We start from the raw sequence: 18,458 nt of genomic DNA on the forward strand, positions 1-18,458 counted from the left end.
CTCCTTCTCCTTCTCCTTCTCCTTCTCCTTCTCCTTCTCCTTCTCCTTCTCCTTCTCCTTCTCCTTCTCCTTCTCCTTCTCCTTCTCCTTCTCCTTCTCCTTCTCCTTCTCCTTCTCCTTCTCCTTCTCCTTCTCCTTCTCCTTCTCCTTCTCCTTCTCCTTCTCCTTCTCCTTCTCCTTCTCCTTCTCCTTCTCCTTCTCCTTCTCCTTCTCCTTCTCCTTCTCCTTCTCCTTCTCCTTCTCCTTCTCCTTCTCCTTCTCCTTCTCCTTCTCCTTCTCCTTCTCCTTCTCCTTCTCCTCTCCTTCTCCTCTCCTCTCCTCTCCTCTCCTCTCCTCTCCTCTCCTCTCCTCTCCTCTCCTCTCCTCTCCTCTCCTCTCCTCTCCTCTCCTCTCCTCTCCTCTCCTCTCCTCTCCTCTCCTCTCCTCTCCTCTCCTCCACTTCTGTGCAAACATTTTCCTAATGCACACGAATTTGACAAATACTTGTGAGGAGTATGGATACAAACTTGAACAACAGTTGTTTAATGTTTCCCAAAATCCAGAGTCATTCCTGAGCTGCTGTAATTAAGGGGAAATGGTCTGATTTAAGGCACCACCCATAACTTCTACCCAGGTGAAGGGATAGGCACAGACTGTGCTTACACAGGAGAAAACCCTGGGGGCTTTTGTTAGCTTTTTATTAATCTGACAAATTTCAGCTCTTTCCAGTGTCCACATGAATGACAGATTTATGAAGCTGGCAGGAACCTAAATTCTTCCTGCATCCCTCAGCCCCACATCTGGCTCAAATGCCCTAAGACTGCACTGTGGATCTCCATGAAGGAAACCAGTGCAAAAATGTATTCAGTACCCCCAAAACCAAACTTTTTTCATTTTTGTATTATCAACACTTTGGATAAAATAGGAATTTGGATCATCTTTTTTCTCTTTAACAATTTTTAGAAGATATTCTTCTGCAACAGGTTGAGCATGTCTGGTAAAGCCCAGAGGAAAGCCTAAAGTGTATATAACTTGTCCATTTTCTGCAAGAGACAAAAGTGTCCCTTTTCCTTCCTCTGCACAAATAATTGCCTAAAACCAGTGGCAAATGAGAGCTGCAGAGCAAATCCTGGCCATTAGGAGAGTGCCAGGTGAGAGGCCTGAGAGCCCCACGGGGCAGGGGAGCCCTGCTTTCCCTGGCTGAAGCCCAGAGTGATTTTCCACTGGGAGCCTGAGCAGCCTGCTGGCAATTCCTGTCACACAGCACAGAGTGAGGCAAGTGCCAGGCAGCATCCTGCATCCTAATGCTTTCCATTTCCTTTATTTCTATCCAATTCTATTTTTGTTAGCAGGATTAGGAGCTCCAGCTACAGGGATGCCATATACTGAGCAGTGTAGGAAAATGGTCTTGTTTTTTTCTCCCCGTTTTTGTGTTTGTGTTTTGGACTGTGGGTTTTTCTATATTTTTATTTTTTTTTTTCCCCTTTTAAGGCTGAAAGAGCACAAGCATGATTTTGCCTCACAAGTTTTCTCCCTAAGTGACAACCTAGTTGCTATCACTGCTGGGGGTGGGGGTTAAGGAAGTCTTTGACAAACCATCAGAAAACTCAGCTTGCTGCAAGACACGTTTTTGAGTGTTGAATCAATATTGTTGTGTTCTACTGAGGTCCATGAGAAAGGAAAGAGAGCACACATATAGAAGGTGGTTGTGTGGAGTTGCTGAATAAAAATAGCAAATATAATATTTGGCAGAATAAAACTTTGTGGTTACTTTTGGTTTGATATTTGATTAGCAAAGTAAAAGACGTGATTAGCAAGTAAAATAAGAAGCAAAAGACTTTTTTTTTTTTGATAATAAGACCATTTATAGGGTTAAGATTTTGCCCCCTTTTGAAATGAAATTCTAATTCAGGCAGTATTATAGATTTTATACAGGGAGAAAAAAAATCTGATATGGACTGAATATGGAGAGTAAGGCTGCTGGAAACAGCTTACAGCTCTCCAGATTTTTTCACAGAGATGTGTTAAGGTATAACCACCCTAACCCCATTCTTAGGGTCTGGATTCTAGATTTATCTAAGTGTACCAGGATCTGATTTCACTTGTGCCCAGGATGGTGCAGTAGACTTTTCAAATAGGAAGAAAAAAGTGGAAACACAGAAACTATTCTAAGTCTGATCAGAGGGAGAGGTTTGAAAGCACTGTGGACCACATTGCCACTGCTTTTGTCTCAGTGGTCCTGATGATCAGAAAACAGGTTTTTTTGGGTTTTTTTTTTTTTTCTTTTAATTAAGAGTTTAGCTGATTACAGGACCATGAAAACTGTAATTTTCAGAAACACCAAATGAACCTTCCTTTCTACCTTTAGTTAGCAAAAGTAGCATCCTTCTTTTTTTTTTAGAGACTTGCACTGCATCACATCTACAATTTCCAGGATGAACATTCCTATTTACTCATCTCTAAAACCTTTTGCTATTGATACAAATAACACTGTGAACATGGAAACAAACTTCACACCCTTGAACTTCCTACCAGCAGCACTTATGCAACACCTCTTTTATTGAATGCACTTTAAAGTCAGAGCATCCTGAAAAGTGAAGTAGCTTCAAAGAAAAGAAAGGAAGGGATTTAAGATCCCAAAATGAATGGGAAATGCCCTCAGAAGTCTGTAACCAACAGAGCAAAGTGTTGTATTAATCAGAAAACCATTTATGAAGTGATGGAAATTACTATTCCTGCATGGAAAACAAAGTTCTATGCACAGGGATCAACACCTGACCATAAATCCAGAGTTCCAGGTTGCACAAGAGGAGGAGGAGGAGGAGAATCTTCAGTTCTAATTAAATGCAGGGCAGGTAAGAACTTTAGCTAATGAGTGATTTAAACATGTGTATGTTCCAAAAGGGCCAGGGAAAGGAAAGCTACAATAACATGGGCACTGAATCAATGGAAATTTGCTTGACATCCACATAAAAAGTTGCAAAGCACATTAATGTCAAGCTGTTGGTTTCTCTGAGCACCAGAACAGAGGAGGTGAGAGGAGGAGTTTGGCTGTTTTATTTCATAGGGAAGGAATGAAGAAAGACAGAAAACTTCTTATACATTTACCATTTGGACTACAAACCCCCCCAACATAACAACCTCTTACCTTGCTGTGTGTCAGCTTTTAAACTGAGAATGTTGCTATGACCAGTTAAAAGGGGTGGATATGGTATTGCATATTGAACTAGGGGATTATATCATTACCACTGGCATTTAAACCATGCATCAGAACAAATGCTGCTCTAAAATATCAATTCTCTGAGTGTTTTTAGAAAGCATTACAAAAGGAAGGGACGTTGTGCACACATTTCAGGTATTTTCATGTCCTATAAGCATGCCTGGATTGCTACTGTAGATAATAATGATATATTTATTCATTAGCACATCAGCTATTTGATTTAATACTTTCATTCATCAATGGGCATACCTTGATGATGTGAATAACAAATGTGAGCAGGTTTTCTACACTGCAAGAAAACCTCAGGTACCTCAAGTTAGGACTGCAGCTTGTGAAACTGAGGATTATTTTGTGTGTTCTTTGCAGTTTGTGACAAATAAAGTGTGGTTACGGTGCTGGCAATATTTACTCCTGCTTAGAAGAGCTTTGTGCCCCTTCTTTGATTATTTACTGTGCATTTACAATCAAACCATGTTTCAGGAGTCTCTGGGCGGATTCAGAAAATTTCTCTTTGTTCCCCAGGAGCTTTGGGGCTACAAATTGTCTGCCTGGTGTAATTACAGCTGTATTTACACAGGAAATCCCAGGGGTGTTGCAAGAGCACTGTTGCTGTGCATCTGTCTCCTTTTTCACCTGGCTGGTCTGAGAAGCAGCAGTGGCAGAGCAGCTCCTCAGCCTGGCCTGAAACATCCCAGCCTGAGGTCTGGTCCTCTCCTCCCTGCCCTGTTAACAGTATCAGATCTGTTTGTGATCTGGTTACCAATGAACTCTGATTTGCTACCAGCCTAACTCATTCTGGGTGTCAGATTACAGCAAACATCTCCTTTTAACAAAAGATATCACTCCAATCAATAGTACTGATGGTGTCTTTAACAAATGACACCATCAATACTATTGATTGGAATACCTAAAAAATGTGGATACTCCTTCAAAATCCTTTAAAGAATTTTAAAGTAACACTGTCCTACTTCCCAAAACCATTTGATTTGCAAATGTCCTAAGATGAGGATTGCATTTTGCATTTCCCCAGTCCCAGGGTAACCTCTGGAGATGCCCAGCACCTTGATTAATAAATGCACATTCCTGTTCATGCAGCATCCCTCTCCATCCAACGTGCACATAGCTTTTGGTGTCTGGAGATGGGAACTGGGGTAAATGATTAATTACCATTTCATTAATAGTGAAATGCAAAGGGATAACGATTAGCACGTTGAAATGCTGCAAACAGAGTTGTGCTCACTAGAAATTGAACTGGCAAATCATGCCAGTTACTCAGTGAGTATTTACCCAGGAATGAGGGGGCAGGATCAGTGAGCACACGTGTAATTGCATGGAAACGATGCTGACGTGATTACTCACCATATTATAAAGGGAAATTATTTGGCTCAAGGAAAGACAGCAGATGGTTGGGAAATAATCATAAAACTGTGACTACCAATGGGAGGAACATGTAGAGAAACAAAAAAATTCAAGGGGTGAGATGTTTGCAGAATGGGAGGAGGAAGTTTTGATTTAACTGGATGGCCTTTAATTTCCATGAACAATGAGTATAAAGTTCTTGCAGGGATTGTTCTTAATTAATTCTTGTCTATGTTTTAATATTTTTTTCCTTGACTAGTGACATTTGCATTTTAAGTGGAAAGTAAATGGTGACAGAAAATGGAGCTGCCATATGTGCTTGCTCTGATGAAAAAAAGATCGATACAATTTTTTTTTCTTTTCCAACAAACACATATGTTTTTACCTAGAACTTTTTTTTCCTTGAGATTGGATTATGAATTTCTTAACGTGGGTGTCAGACCATCTGTCAGACAATGAAGTTTCCCTAGGTCTCAGTTACACCCTCAAGTAATGACACTTAAGACAATTCTTGTTTGTAAGTGTGATGTAGTTTTGGGATTTTTTTTTTAGTCAACAAATGTATATAAAGTTATATAAATGTATATAAGTTATATAAATGTATGTAACTCTAAATGGCACTCAGCTGACATGGATTCAGGTAACAGGGTCCTTCACAATAGCATGGATGCCAAAAGAGGCAGAAATTTGTCACCTTGAGCTGCTAAAACACAACTCAGCAGAGTTTTGTCCTGATGTATGAGAAAAAATAAGAGACTGAGTTATTTTCTCATTTAAATGGAGCTCTGTAGAGAGCATTAAAATAGAGCAGCCAAGTTGTGAGGGCAGGGTATGTTGTTGGGGTCACTCATTCCCATTAAGTTCTCGAAGTATCAATAAAGTGGAAATTTATATGATTAAAGATTTTATTTTATTAGTTATCCAAATATATACATGCACTTTGAGCCCAATTTCACCCTGTCTCAAATAAAAATGCCTGATATTCTATATGCATTTTTAAAATATGTATTATTGCTGAGATGTATCTTCTGAGATTTTTTTGGTGTGACAAATACATCTACTTTATGGGACAAAAATACAATTCATATTTAAAGAAACTCTAAATAGAATTTGTTTTTTCAAGATGAAAAGAAAAAAAAGAATTTCCATTTAGGTCCAATTCTTACATGAAAGCTTGCATTTTGAAGCCAAAGCCTTTTAACACAAGTGCTTTGATTAGTTTTGCTGATGGATAATCAACAAAAACCTCGCCTGCATCCAGCTCTCAGGAGTTCAGGGACACAACCAAACCTCCCAAAGTCAGACAGGTGGGGATCACCTGAGGGTTTGGGGTCTGTAGGACAGGACACCAACAGTGTGAAGGAATCAGATGCAGCAGGAAGTAAGGAAGGATGTGGCACAGGAAATTTTCTGACATAAAATACAGTTTAACCATTAGCCCAATACAGAGCTGGAGCACTCGAACTATTTCACAGCTCCAGAGAAATTGATGTATTTTTCTTTATGTTATCAAAAGTCACAGCTGACTTTTCCCCTGTATTTTGTTTTTTTTTTTATATTGGATTGTCCTTTCTGCATTACTGTTTCTGATTAGATTGGGGGCTAGGATTCTATTTTTGACAATATTAAACTTCACTGGATGAATCCCAGTTATCTATAAAATCATAAAAGGAGAAAATAGCTGAGCCAGACACATCATTGTGTTGCCATAGAAACAACAGACTCTGTCTGGCCTCCTCATTCCTGTCGTTTTGTACACAAAACCTCCAAACTTTGAAAATGTTTCCTGGTACCATGCTGTCAGTTTGGGGAAGGAAACTTCATTTCCAGCAGGATTGGCAGATATTGGCTCTTACCCCATTTTAGGCTAGGTAGCACAATGTGACAGTGGGGGATGACAAGAGAGATAAGGATTCCTGGGGGAAAAAAGACCCTCCAGAGATTTACAGAAATAAAAAAGTGAAGACACAGGCTGTAATGGCACCACTGAAACAAAATGTTGCCTTGCAAGAATAAAAAAAAGCTGCTTTATAGGACAACATATTTGGGGGAAACCAAAAGAAATCATTGCAGGCCCTCATGATATAAAATTCCTGGCATGCATATCATGAAACAACTAAAATTAATATGAATTTTAATGCTCCAATTGTACATCCACATTCATAAAAGGTTACTTTAGAAAGATCAGAGCTACCAGAACATCATATATTCATTTTTTTCTTGACATATTTTTTTTTTGGAGGAGTGGGTACCGTAGAACGACTAGAAAGTTCTGGGAGTATCAATTGTTGCTTGCAAAGCTGATGTTTAACCAGATCTCTTGAAAGTCCAAAGCCAGAAATGTTCTTTTTTAAAGATTGCACTTCTGTTCCCTTCTGAGGAGTTGGTTATGAAACCTGAGTTTTTGAAAGACAAAGCATTTTCATCATCACTGCATAACACCCAGTGGGGAAGCACTTTTGCCACACAGCTATGACAAAAGATCTCATCCAAAAATTGAGTAGATAAATCTGAACAAGACTTATACTTTAGTTGAAGTGCTTTCTTTTTCTTTTATACAGAATGTATTTTTCCTCTGATAAATGCCTTCTTTATGCCTTTGTTAGATTTCCTGATAATGCTTTTACTTTCAGGAAGTTAGTTTCTAAGGAAATCAGCTTGAATGTAACAATTTTTTTTTTGTTTAATGACCTCAAATTTTTTTTTTTTTTTTTTACTTGCAATTGATGTAAGGAAAACATCATTATTGTGATAAAGAATGAGGTTTTCACATTTATGTCTGTTTGTGTATTAAATAAATTCAGGTCCTGATTATGTCTTTGAAAAATAATTCTGCCAGCTGTGATACAGGGTTCAAATGCCAATTCACATGTGCTGCTTTCCTCCACTTCTTCCTGCAGTTTCACCAAAGTAGCTCGCTTTTAACCACTAGAAATTGTTTTTCTATTCCTGAAAGCTTCCATCCAAATTGTCTCCCACATCAGCCAGAGCTCTGCATTCTGATTTAGCTGTCTCTGCACTTCTTTGGATTTCACTGTGGCCTCTGCAGAATTTGTGTCCATCCATTTATGGCATCTCAGATAAGGTCAGTTTCTGAAGGAATAATGAGCTACCAGATGTTACCAAGCAATCACAGGAACACTGAGATTTCTGTGCATTCATTAAACTTGGTCAGATTTGGAGGAGTTTTTCAACTCATTGATTGTCAAGCCATTTTTCCAAAGGATGGCAACACAAAACCTCAATCAATAAACAGCTATCAGAACATTCTAAACACAAGCAAAACATTGTATTTTCCTCCAGCTTGGCTTGAAAATTTCAATCTGCATAGTTAGCATGCAGGGGTTTAAGTTTAGACAAGACATACCTCACACAAAATCTTTTTATAATATTCCCAGAGTGCCTGTTGAAGGGAAAATATGGCCCATACAATACAACATTACAACTTTTATTCTTATAACAGCCTAGCTGCAGTTGGAGAGAGCCATTTAGGGAATTTAAAAAATACTTTCAAGCATCTCAAAATCTAAATCAACTCATCTGTCAAGAGAAAAGCACATCATAACTCTTCAGAAAAAAAAAAAAAAGGTATTTTCTTTTAGGATAACATAAATCCAATGAGGTGTCAAATCTAACCACATTTCACTCATTACAGTGGCGAGCCTCTGAGAATGAATTTGCAGCTCAGACAATTCATCAGCCTATTCCTGGTTTCAATTCTTCATGCCTTAGCTGCCAGCAGTTTTATTTCCTTTTATTTTTCGTTGTTCGTGGTGGCTTGTTATCAACGAGATGGCAAACGTGCAAATGGCATTATTTCTCTGCTGGAAGTTTTGCTTCCCTGGATGCAGCTGCTGCTGATGGGAAGGATGTTCCTGTGAATTCAGAGCAGCTCAGGCACACTGATGATTGGCAATGACTGGTCTGGGGTTTTTGGCTGACTTCCCAACCACGTGCCAAGTGTGGTGAGAGACTTTTTTGCTGCTGCAAGCTATTAACTGCAATTAAGAACATGAGATATTTTTGCCCCCAAGAATCCCTAAAAGTTCATTAAAGTTCACTTCGGGCAATGGTTGGGTTCTACCTTAGCGCTGTATTTATATTTTAGTTTTAAATCAGTTATTCTTTTTGAGCTGTTCACTTTACTCTAGGGATTGATGCTGCTACTTTTGTAACAAAAGTTGGCACCCATTTTTTTTAATTAAAAAAACTTAAAGGCACACATTAAATGTTCAGTGGCTTAAATGAAGCTATGGAAGGATATAAAAAAATCAAGAAAATGCACCAACTTTGCTATTTTAAAAGTACAGAGGAAGTGGAAAGCAGATTAATAGATTAATGCAGTATTCACCTAGGAGAAAATGTCTGACAAGTAGCATGAAAAATAAGCATTACAAGGAATATAAGAAGGAGCAATAAATAATAATCTTCCTTATTTTTATATAACCCTCTGTTGACTCCTAGTCACACAAGAAAAATTTATCCACACGTGATTTATTTTTCAACTCATTAGGTGGAACAATGTTTATAATCAATTTGTATAACCAAATATTAATGACATCCAGTGCAGAGATGATTAAAGGACTAGGATATGAGCTTTTCTCATCCCTTAGGAGACAACAACAAATGTAATTATTTAGACAATTTAGACAATGCCCATTACAGCTGGTTAATTGCAGTTCAGCTGTATTTTGCCTTTCTGAATGCCATTTAAACCCAAACACAAGTGTGCATGTTCAAATGTGGGTTTTTATTTTCTTTTTTAATCTCAGCTGGGTAGTCTGAAGACCTGATTAATTGAGCAACTGAATAGTTTACTCATTGCTATTGTACATTTTTATAAATTATGTTCTGATACCAATATCACCTTTATTTATGGGCAGCTATTTATTTGTTGCATTGCAAGCCAGGAAGTAATTTCATCACTCTTAATGGGACAGCACAAGGGTTACAGCAACTGAAAATTTACTCAGAATTTACTCCCCTAATGCAAAACGAAAATCTGTGACTTCACGGTATTTTAAAATAAATAAAAGCACAATTTCAAATCTTTTAAGTGGATGGGTAGGAACTGGTAGAAATTTTCCAGTGAATTTAAAGTTTGCAAGCCCCGAGGAATTTGGTGTGGTGCTTGTGAATAGCTCTGTCAATCCTTAATAAGATGTTCTAGGAAGAGTAATTCCCAGAATTAACTTACAGCCATTGCCAGGCCTCCAGTCTGCAGGGCTCTGGGTATTTCATTATTTTTCATCTAAAACCTCTCTGTTATCAAAGCTGAAAAGAGCCTTGATTTGAATCTTCCCCTCTCAATGCTGATTAAAATTTAGTAGAGACCAGCACTCAGCCCTGTCCCTGGGATTCTGAAGGAGGCACAGCAAACATCTGGCTCCAGGGGAAAGCAGAGGGAGGATTTTTATTTGGGTTTTGTGCACCCACACTGAGGCAGTGAATGGGACAGGAGCATCCCTGGGCAGGTTCAGGTCCTGCTGACACAACCAAACTCTCTGGAATGTGTGGATTCCCCAAAAAAACACCCAAACAAACACCACTGTGGGATTAAGCCCTTTCCTGACCCGGGGATGGGGCAACTGAGAGGCTTTAAAAAACTTTTATTCCATTTTCAGTCTCACGTGAAGGGTGAGACAATACAGATGTTATAATTCACACAATTAGAGATGTTACAATTCATCACAATCAGAAGCCAGCTGATTTGGAGCTGTGGTGGAAGGTGAGGGAGGTTTTGGGGAATTAGTTTGGGAGGTGGAATGGATACAGTTGAGAAAGTGGAGGATTTAGTAGAGTGTTTAAAGACATTAATTATTGTATGATATATTGGGAGTAATCTGGCAGTTGTATGATCTTTGTTTATGGTAAAAGCTCTGAACAAACACCTTCTGGCCCTACAAAAAGTGCAGCATTTCCTGCAGAAAGTGAAAGCAGCTCTGTGAAAAGGTCATTTAAGGTACATTTCAGCCCATTCCAGCACCATCTGACATGCCTTAAAAAATGTAACCGGCATAAACTGCTTAATTTTTTGAACCTGGGCATTTATAATAAATAACTGCAGTGGACTGTCTCAAAATTAAAACATGATACAAGGGAATAAGCAGCTTGCTTTTACCAAAAGCTGAGGCAACAATTAAACAGGGAGATAAAGAAATCTTTTTCTCCTCCAGTAAAATCACTGATCAAGGCCACAAATCCACTCTGTACATCTGTTTCTTTTTCCTCCAACAGTGTCCACATTAATCTCTCCAAAACAAATCACTCCCAATGTAGGTAGAACAGCAAGGTACTGATTTTGATTTCAGCCTACAAATATTTTTTAATATAGGTCTTATTAAAAGAAAAATGCCAGGGTTTTTTTGTGGTTTATATGCTTGTATTTTGTCCACATATGCAGCTTAGAGGGAAATAGATCATTCACATAGATGAATTGGAAATTAATTTCTCAAATTCTGCAGACAGACAGATATACAGATCAATTACCTAACTCCTGAAAATTAAGATTAATTCTATCAGATTTTCTGAAAATCTTAAATAGATTCCTCAAATCACATACTTTGTAGGACAGCACAAAAAGAAATGTCTCCTTGAAACTTAGATTCAAAGAACTACTCCATTATTTTGAATTTAATGTAAATGTTGTAATTTTCTACTGTTTTCAGTGGAGAAAAATGAAGCAAGTAATAGGAGAACAATTTCAACTAGATGTAAGTAAATTATAATTTACTTTAAAAGTGCATCTTTGGTTGAACAGCAACTTTGTGGCTTTTAAGTTGAATTCAGTAAATAATAGTCAAAAAAAGGAGACAAGCCTAAGGATTTTCTTTTCAAATTTACCTAATTCATGAACTCTCTTTTTAAGTACTGGAAAGGAGTTTAGAAGAAAAAAGAGGTGGAAATAGAGCAAAGACATTTCTGTTCTCCAGGAACAGAACGTGGGGTTTTGGTTGCATTTTTTTATGCATATGGAAATGTTACTAACAGCTATTTCAGGACAATAAATTGAGCTTTTTAACAAAGAAGAATTAGAAGAGGAGAAGGAGATATTTTATTTCATTTCAGAAGACAGTAAGGAGTTCCAGCTCTGACCGAGGACATTCTCTATCTAACAACATCTAACAACATCACATCATTCAGTGATCTCAGTGTGGAGGCTGCTTTAAGGAAGAAAAGTTTTATGGGCACAGGACCAGCAGCAAATTACAGTGAAGCAGAGGGAAAAAAAATCCAGCAAAAGTTAAAAAAATTTAAAAAAAAGTTTTAAAAGAAAAATAAAGCGGGAATGAATAAATAAATCAATAATTATATAATTTTTTTGCTTATTTATTTTAAAATACAAGTAAAGCAAGAAGCAAACCAACACAGAAAGCCCAAATATACACATCTGTGGCTTGGCTTCCAATTGCCAAATGCTGTGATGGAAGCTTATTGATCAGAGCAAATCCACTGCAGGATCAAAACCTACACCAAACATGTTTTGTCAAATGGTGACAGAAGAATTCTGGAAGATTGAAAGAGCTTTTACTCAAGAATAAAGGAAGGAAAATGCAGCCAAGTATGTCAGCATTTTTCCCTCTACCTTGTATGATCTGTCAGCTCAAAGTTATTTTGGATCAGAACAGTTTTTCTTTTTTCCATCAACTTTCTGTAGATTGCTCTTTGATTTCTGGAACAGTTTGAGTCACATTACCTATAGCAATGCTAAAACCCCACACTTAGGAAGAAGCTGTCCCATTTCCTCATATCCTCCATGCAAGCCAGGAAAAACAGCCCCAACATCTCTGTAGTCAGGGAAAAGACACCACAGGTATGCAAAACTTGAAATGGAAAGAGGTGGATGGGATCATTTTTGGGGATGATGAGGTAACCGTACCGACTCATAAATACATAAATACTTAAATATAAAAAAAATAAAAATAGGTAAATATATAAATAATATGGAAATACTTCCATCCATTGGAATTATAAAGGACTAGGACTCCTTTTCTGCCAGGCTTCACAAGTGCTTATTGGAGTGTTCTCAGGTAATTTTGAAATAAATGCAAAAGAGCTGCTTAAATGGATGTGGAAAAGAATCTGATCTGGGCACAGCCCCGAGGATCTGGGAAACCATAGGCTCATGGCTGCTCACACAAACAGCACTGAGAGGTGAAACAGAAACAGGAGGGACAATAGGGAAGGAAAAGACAGTTTTCTAAACTTCAGATAGTTCAGAATGATAGTAAAGAAAAACACCGTTCACTGAAAGGTACATTGCTTGTAACTAAGAATGGACTGAGGCAAAAAAAAAAAAAATGTTGGAAAGAAAAAGAGGCTTTGCATCCAAAAAGAAAAAAAAAAAAAAAAAAAGAAAAAGTGAAAGAGAAGTAAGGAAATTCTTGTGTGCACTTCATAAAAGCTAACCTCTTTATATGTCAGGTACTCTCATCATGCTGTTTACCAAGATAAAATATCTTGAATTTTTGCATTGAAATATATTCTCTATAGGCTGACCTACTAAACTTTAAATTCACATACTGGAGAATAATTTCCATCCTGTATGGGATCCATGTTTGGATTTATCAGTGGTAGGCTGTACATGGAATTTCAGATTCTGCAGTGTTGCATAGGGCTACGTGCTCCCCTGGTTTACAGGGAATACAAAAGAGTGATTAGACCCAAGAATTACAATTCAAACACTTCTTCTTTTCTGTCTCAATGGTGATGTCCAGATTTGAAATAAAAGGAATAAATGAATAACAAGTACATTCGAAAAAAAAAAAAAAATAAGGGGGATAAAAAAAGATGGCATATATTTTGGGAGAGGGAATTTGAGACAAAATTTAAAAAGATACTCACTCTTGGTGAATTTGATGCATATTAACTTTAAAAGTCTTGCCTTCTTTATCTCACATTTTTCTGTCATGGCTTGTTTACTTTACAGGTGCCAGATATGCAGATTTGGATACCAGTGGCACTATCTGGTTTTGATGTATTTTATCCTCCATACTGCCAAAGGCCAACGATTTGCAGCTGGGTGTGAAAATAACATTTGACTCTGCCTGAAACACGGCCGTGAGGAAGGGGAGCAATGGGCTGTGCACTTGTTTATACAAGAAAGATAAGAAAAATTGCTTTGATTTGACAGTGTGCTGGAGACTGATACCAGTGTGCTCAAGGAAGTACTTTAAAGTCAGAATTTCAGACACACGACTTGGTGATTCAAATGTAAGGAACAACAGAAATGTTTTATTACTCGGTCTGGCACTCGTCCTTCTCATGCCACCAGTGATGCTCTTTCAGTCAGGCAACCATAAAACTGGTTCACAAATATCACCCAAAGCTGCCTGCTATATGGAAAAACCCAGGGGAGTTTTCTGCACGCTGGTGCCATGAATTAGGGAACTGAATTAAGGATAATGAAGAGGAGCGAGAGGGAGAAAAATAAAAATGGAAAAAAGTGACCAAGAGTGGGGTACATTGAGGGGAGGATCCATAAAAAACAGAGAGTGGAGTTTGGCAGGATGTTTTTTCCACATTATATCACGCTGGGAGATTATATGGAATCATGAGGTAAACTTTGAAGTGAGAGCAGGCTGAATTTTCCAACTTTTGACATGACAGACGTCCATAAAAAAATACTATTATGCATTTTATAATTGCTGTGAAGCGCATTCAGGAGGGGTTTTTATGCTCTGCTTATCATGGCACATTGTAATGCCACTTTGGCATTAGTATCACACTCTATTATCCATTACATACATAACCAAGGACTATGCAAAAAATAAAATATTCATGACTTTTAGTCGATCTTGATTACTGAGATGCTTGTGCTGTGTATAATAATAGAAAAAATGTTTATCCTGAGGAGTCATTATCCAATACTTGCACAGCTCTAATCTAAATTCCAAGAAGGACAAGCCACTGTAGAAAATGTGAAATTAACCACAGTTAAAGCATATTGAAAATTTTGTCTTCTTGTGAAGCTTAGATCTTTTTTTTTAAAGTGGAATCAAAAAGCAGGACACCATGTCAAAATATGATAAAAAATATTGTTTAAAAAGCCAAAAATCAAACACTACCTGTAAAGTGAAGGGTTAGAGGAACCCCTGCAGAGCATTTGAAAGCAAAAATACCAAGATTTATTCTTTTTGATGTTACTGAAAGGTGAGAGCTGCCATAGAGAAAAGGTAAGAATTGACTGGAAAAACATGTGGAGGATGTTGCAAAAACATTCACAGGCATCTCTGTGAAAGAATCTGCACTCAAATTTTTATGAAGTTTCTTGGGGCTGTATAGAATTAGGAATTATAATCGGGGCAACACATTTTAATTAGCATTAATTTTTGTGATGTAATATATTCGAGATGATGTACTGAGACTTTGGAGCAGGAGATCCTCTCTCCATCTTTCTGTGAACAAAATGCAAACCTGCTCTATGCCAAAACCTGCCAAGCAGCCACAGCAGCCAGTTCCAGGTGGAATTGTTCACTTTGGTAACAGAAACATCAGACACAGGTGTTGCTTTAGGACTGAAGTTGGAGTGAAAACGTAAATGGCTTTTTTGAGATCGAGAACTCGCCAGAGCAGAACAATGGAAAAGTTTCCATTTTGGAGTCTCCATTTTAAAGTTTCCATTTAAAAGTCTTAATTTGGAGGGAATGGAAAGAAGGCAGCAAGGAAAAAAGTGCTATCCACAGCTGCTCCTTGGCAAACACTACCAAATCCAAATGCTGGACTTCTAGGACAAGACCATAAATAAGGAATGCCATTTACTGGGACCTCTTGCATTACACAGGCCAAAAAAGCCTCACCTGCAGGTCCTGTGCAGAGCCTACAACCCTGGCTCAGGGTTAAAATATATTCCAGTGGTGGAAAATCCATCTTATGCTCAGGTAAGCTGCTCTCAAGGTTAGTCACAGAGAAAAAGCCTTTTCCCAAAGCATTCCCTTGTCATGAATTTCCTTAGCTTCCATGTTAGGAGGGATTTCATACTTTGATACTTTGGTGTTGGCTTTCTTTTTTCATTTGTTTGTTGGGTTACGGTTTTTTCTAGATTAAAGAAGGATCAGCTATCAGAAATCTTTTCACTATTTAAGCTGAGTTCACCCACCTCCTAACCTTTTTTTTTTTTTTTTTTTTTTTTTTTTTTTTTTTTTTTGCAGAGGGGAAAAGGATAAAGTGAAAAGCTTAAGTCCTAAGCTGCTTAAGAGTTTCTAAGCCCCTTTAGGGTAGGGGATGTTTTCTGAAAACTGAACTCTTTTGCAGGTTTTTGTTTTGTTTTGTTTTGTTTTGTTTTTAATCTAACCTTCAAGTTTTCACATACTTTCTGAAATACAGGTGACAAAATCAGACACAGTGCTTCACTAACTGCTCCCAGGAAATAGCAAACAGGACTAATTTTCTGTACAGGATTGCAGTAAACTAATTGCCGTGCTCCTCCAAGGATTTAATTGACTGTCAGCTCAGATCCCTTTTACTGTGTCCTCATCTTTAGTCACTTCTTGTAGGTCTCACTCATTTGGGCTTGGATAATGAGGATGAACTTTGGGCCAAGTGCAGATAAGTTATGCAGGAACCACCAGCCCTGCTCTGAACACCTCCCCTGAAGAGCCACCAGGAAACTCAAGAGCATCCTGAAGGAGGAGTTTTCTCCTCTTTCCTGCTGAGTGCTGGAGAGCCCAGAGCCAGGATCCTGGGAAGGAAATTCCTGCCTCACTTTGGTGAAACAGCCATGGTTATGTTACAGCACCACCAGGATCAGGAAGCCATCACAGAGAGTTTCAGATTGGCATTTTGAAAAATTAGTCCTTTGAGAGTTTTTTTTGTTGGTGCTTGATACAAAGCAAGGACAGAAAAAATTATCTCAATACATGACAGATCTACAGATAAAAACTAGAGGCTGCTGCTCTGGGCAGCCTAGCACACCCTGAGAGCATGTATGATGTGTTATTTATTATCCTGATGCATGCAAGGATGTATGGAAGGATGGAAAGGCTCCAGTGGTGGATGCACTGCCATCACGGAGTGTTTCAGACTGGCATTTTGAAAAATCAGCCCTTTGAGAGTTTTTTGTTGGTGCATCATGGTTTGCTGTAACCCTGCATTGCACAGAGTGTGAGACAGGATGCCAAAAAATGCTGCTACTACATGCAGAACAGTGCAACATATTTGAGAAAGCATTGAATAAACATCACTGTTTATGTGTGGGAGGCACAAATTCCATGGGACAGTCCTGCTGCCACAGTTAGCCACCCCAAGCATGTAAAAAATGGAGAGCTGCTAAACAGGAAAGAAAGAGAGAAGCAGATGTGGCAAAAAAAAAAAAAAACAAAACCAACAAAATAAAGCAACAAACTAATCAGACACATGACATAAAAAAAAAAACCTTGAAAAACTCATCTATCAACAAAATTTTAGGTTATTTCTTTAGCCAGCACAAAGCTCTTGAGACAGACAATTCCCTACTTACTTACACATTCAGAGGTTGCCAGGCTGGCCACTGTGCCTTGGCCTTGATGACTGTTAGAACCTCATCACTCTGTGAAAAGAGACAAAGGGCAGTTTTACAACGGGAGCAATATGTTTCACAGCAGAAAAAAAGTGCAAGGCACGAGATCAAACTGTGACTACGAGCTTTAAACACCAGCAGCAGCGGTTTGGCATCGTGAGCCGAGGGAAAGCTTCCACCAGGAATTCCCAAGCTTGATACAAAGCAAGGACAGAAAAGTTGCTCTTAATACATGACAGAGCTACAGATAAAAAACTGGAGGCTGCTGCTCTGGGCATGTATGATGTGTTATTTATTATCCTGATGTGTGGAAGGATGGAAAGGCTCCGTGGTGGATGCACTGCACTGGTAGCACGTTCTCTTTGCTCTCCATTCATGCCTGTGAAAATCACAGGGTGAAATGTAGCAGCCATCTGTGGAAGCCCACAAAGCACTGTACAAAGATTTTTTCCTAAAGTCTGCTGTAATCCTTGCATCAGCACTTTTAAACTTTATATTGCTACAATAAACTCATGACAAAGGTAAGAGACCATTAACAAGGCTCAGATGCCCCAAAGACCTCCATCACACTTCTTTAGAAGCATTTTCCCCACCTCCCTTAGGAATCCACACCAGTAATTCACCTGGAGGGACACAAAGTTCACAGTTCACTCCCATGATTTCTACTGTCTTTTAAAAATATTTCCCAATTAGACCAAGAAACCCACTTCATATATTACCAGTAATTGGCACTTCCAGCAGAGCTGAGCTTTCAGTTTAGTGATAACAGTGCCATTTCTTGCTTGACAGCAGCACTTCTGACACCCCAGAGTAGCCCTAGTCCATCCACACCCCAGCTCAAAGAAGAACAGCTTCCACTGGTTGTCTCTACCACTCTCAGTATTTCCTGAGTCCCTCTTTTCACCAAAGCAAGGGCATTGCAGAGATGATGGAGCCTCAGGAGTATAAATGTGACATGACCTCTCTCTCAGCACGAGTGGATGGAAAAGCCACTTTTTGGGAATCACTTTTATAAGTGCAGATGCCCGGAAAAAAATCCTATACTACGTGAAGTGTCCTGAGCTAAGACAGCTGAAAATCCAACTCTACAAAGGCAAGTAAGTATAAAGATATTTTGCCAAGCTCCCACACTAGAGATGCAGGTAGAAAAAAGAGAATTTTGTGCTGGCAGGGAGCAATCAAACAGCAGGCAGCAGGGCTGTGCCAGCAGGCAGATCCTCTGGGGCAGACACACCCTGGGTGAGCAGCACCAGCCCAACACTCTCCATGCAGGAGAGATTCAGAACATCCAGGTTCATCTAGGGCAGCTTTCTCCTCAGCTCCACGATTTCAGAAGTAGAGAGACACTTTTGCACTCCAAGTGGTTTAAAAAATAACTGATGAAATGGATGAAGTTAAAGGTTT

The 18,458-nt window shown here is 38.7% G+C and overlaps 1 protein-coding gene across 1 annotated transcript in view; it reads right to left on the reverse strand.

Annotated features, from left to right (window-relative positions):
- Positions 1–18,458, reverse strand: part of SPON1 (spondin 1) — a 181,880-nt gene that overhangs the window by 15,171 nt on the left and 148,251 nt on the right. The window contains exon 7 of the mRNA XM_053946422.1: positions 17,020–17,084. Coding sequence (XP_053802397.1) covers positions 17,020–17,084 — 65 coding nt within the window. The remainder of the gene's footprint in view (positions 1–17,019; positions 17,085–18,458) is intronic.

The sequence above is a fragment of the Vidua chalybeata genome, chromosome 6 (assembly GCF_026979565.1).
Source record: "Vidua chalybeata isolate OUT-0048 chromosome 6, bVidCha1 merged haplotype, whole genome shotgun sequence".
In the NCBI taxonomy this organism is placed as follows: Eukaryota; Metazoa; Chordata; class Aves; order Passeriformes; family Viduidae; genus Vidua; species Vidua chalybeata.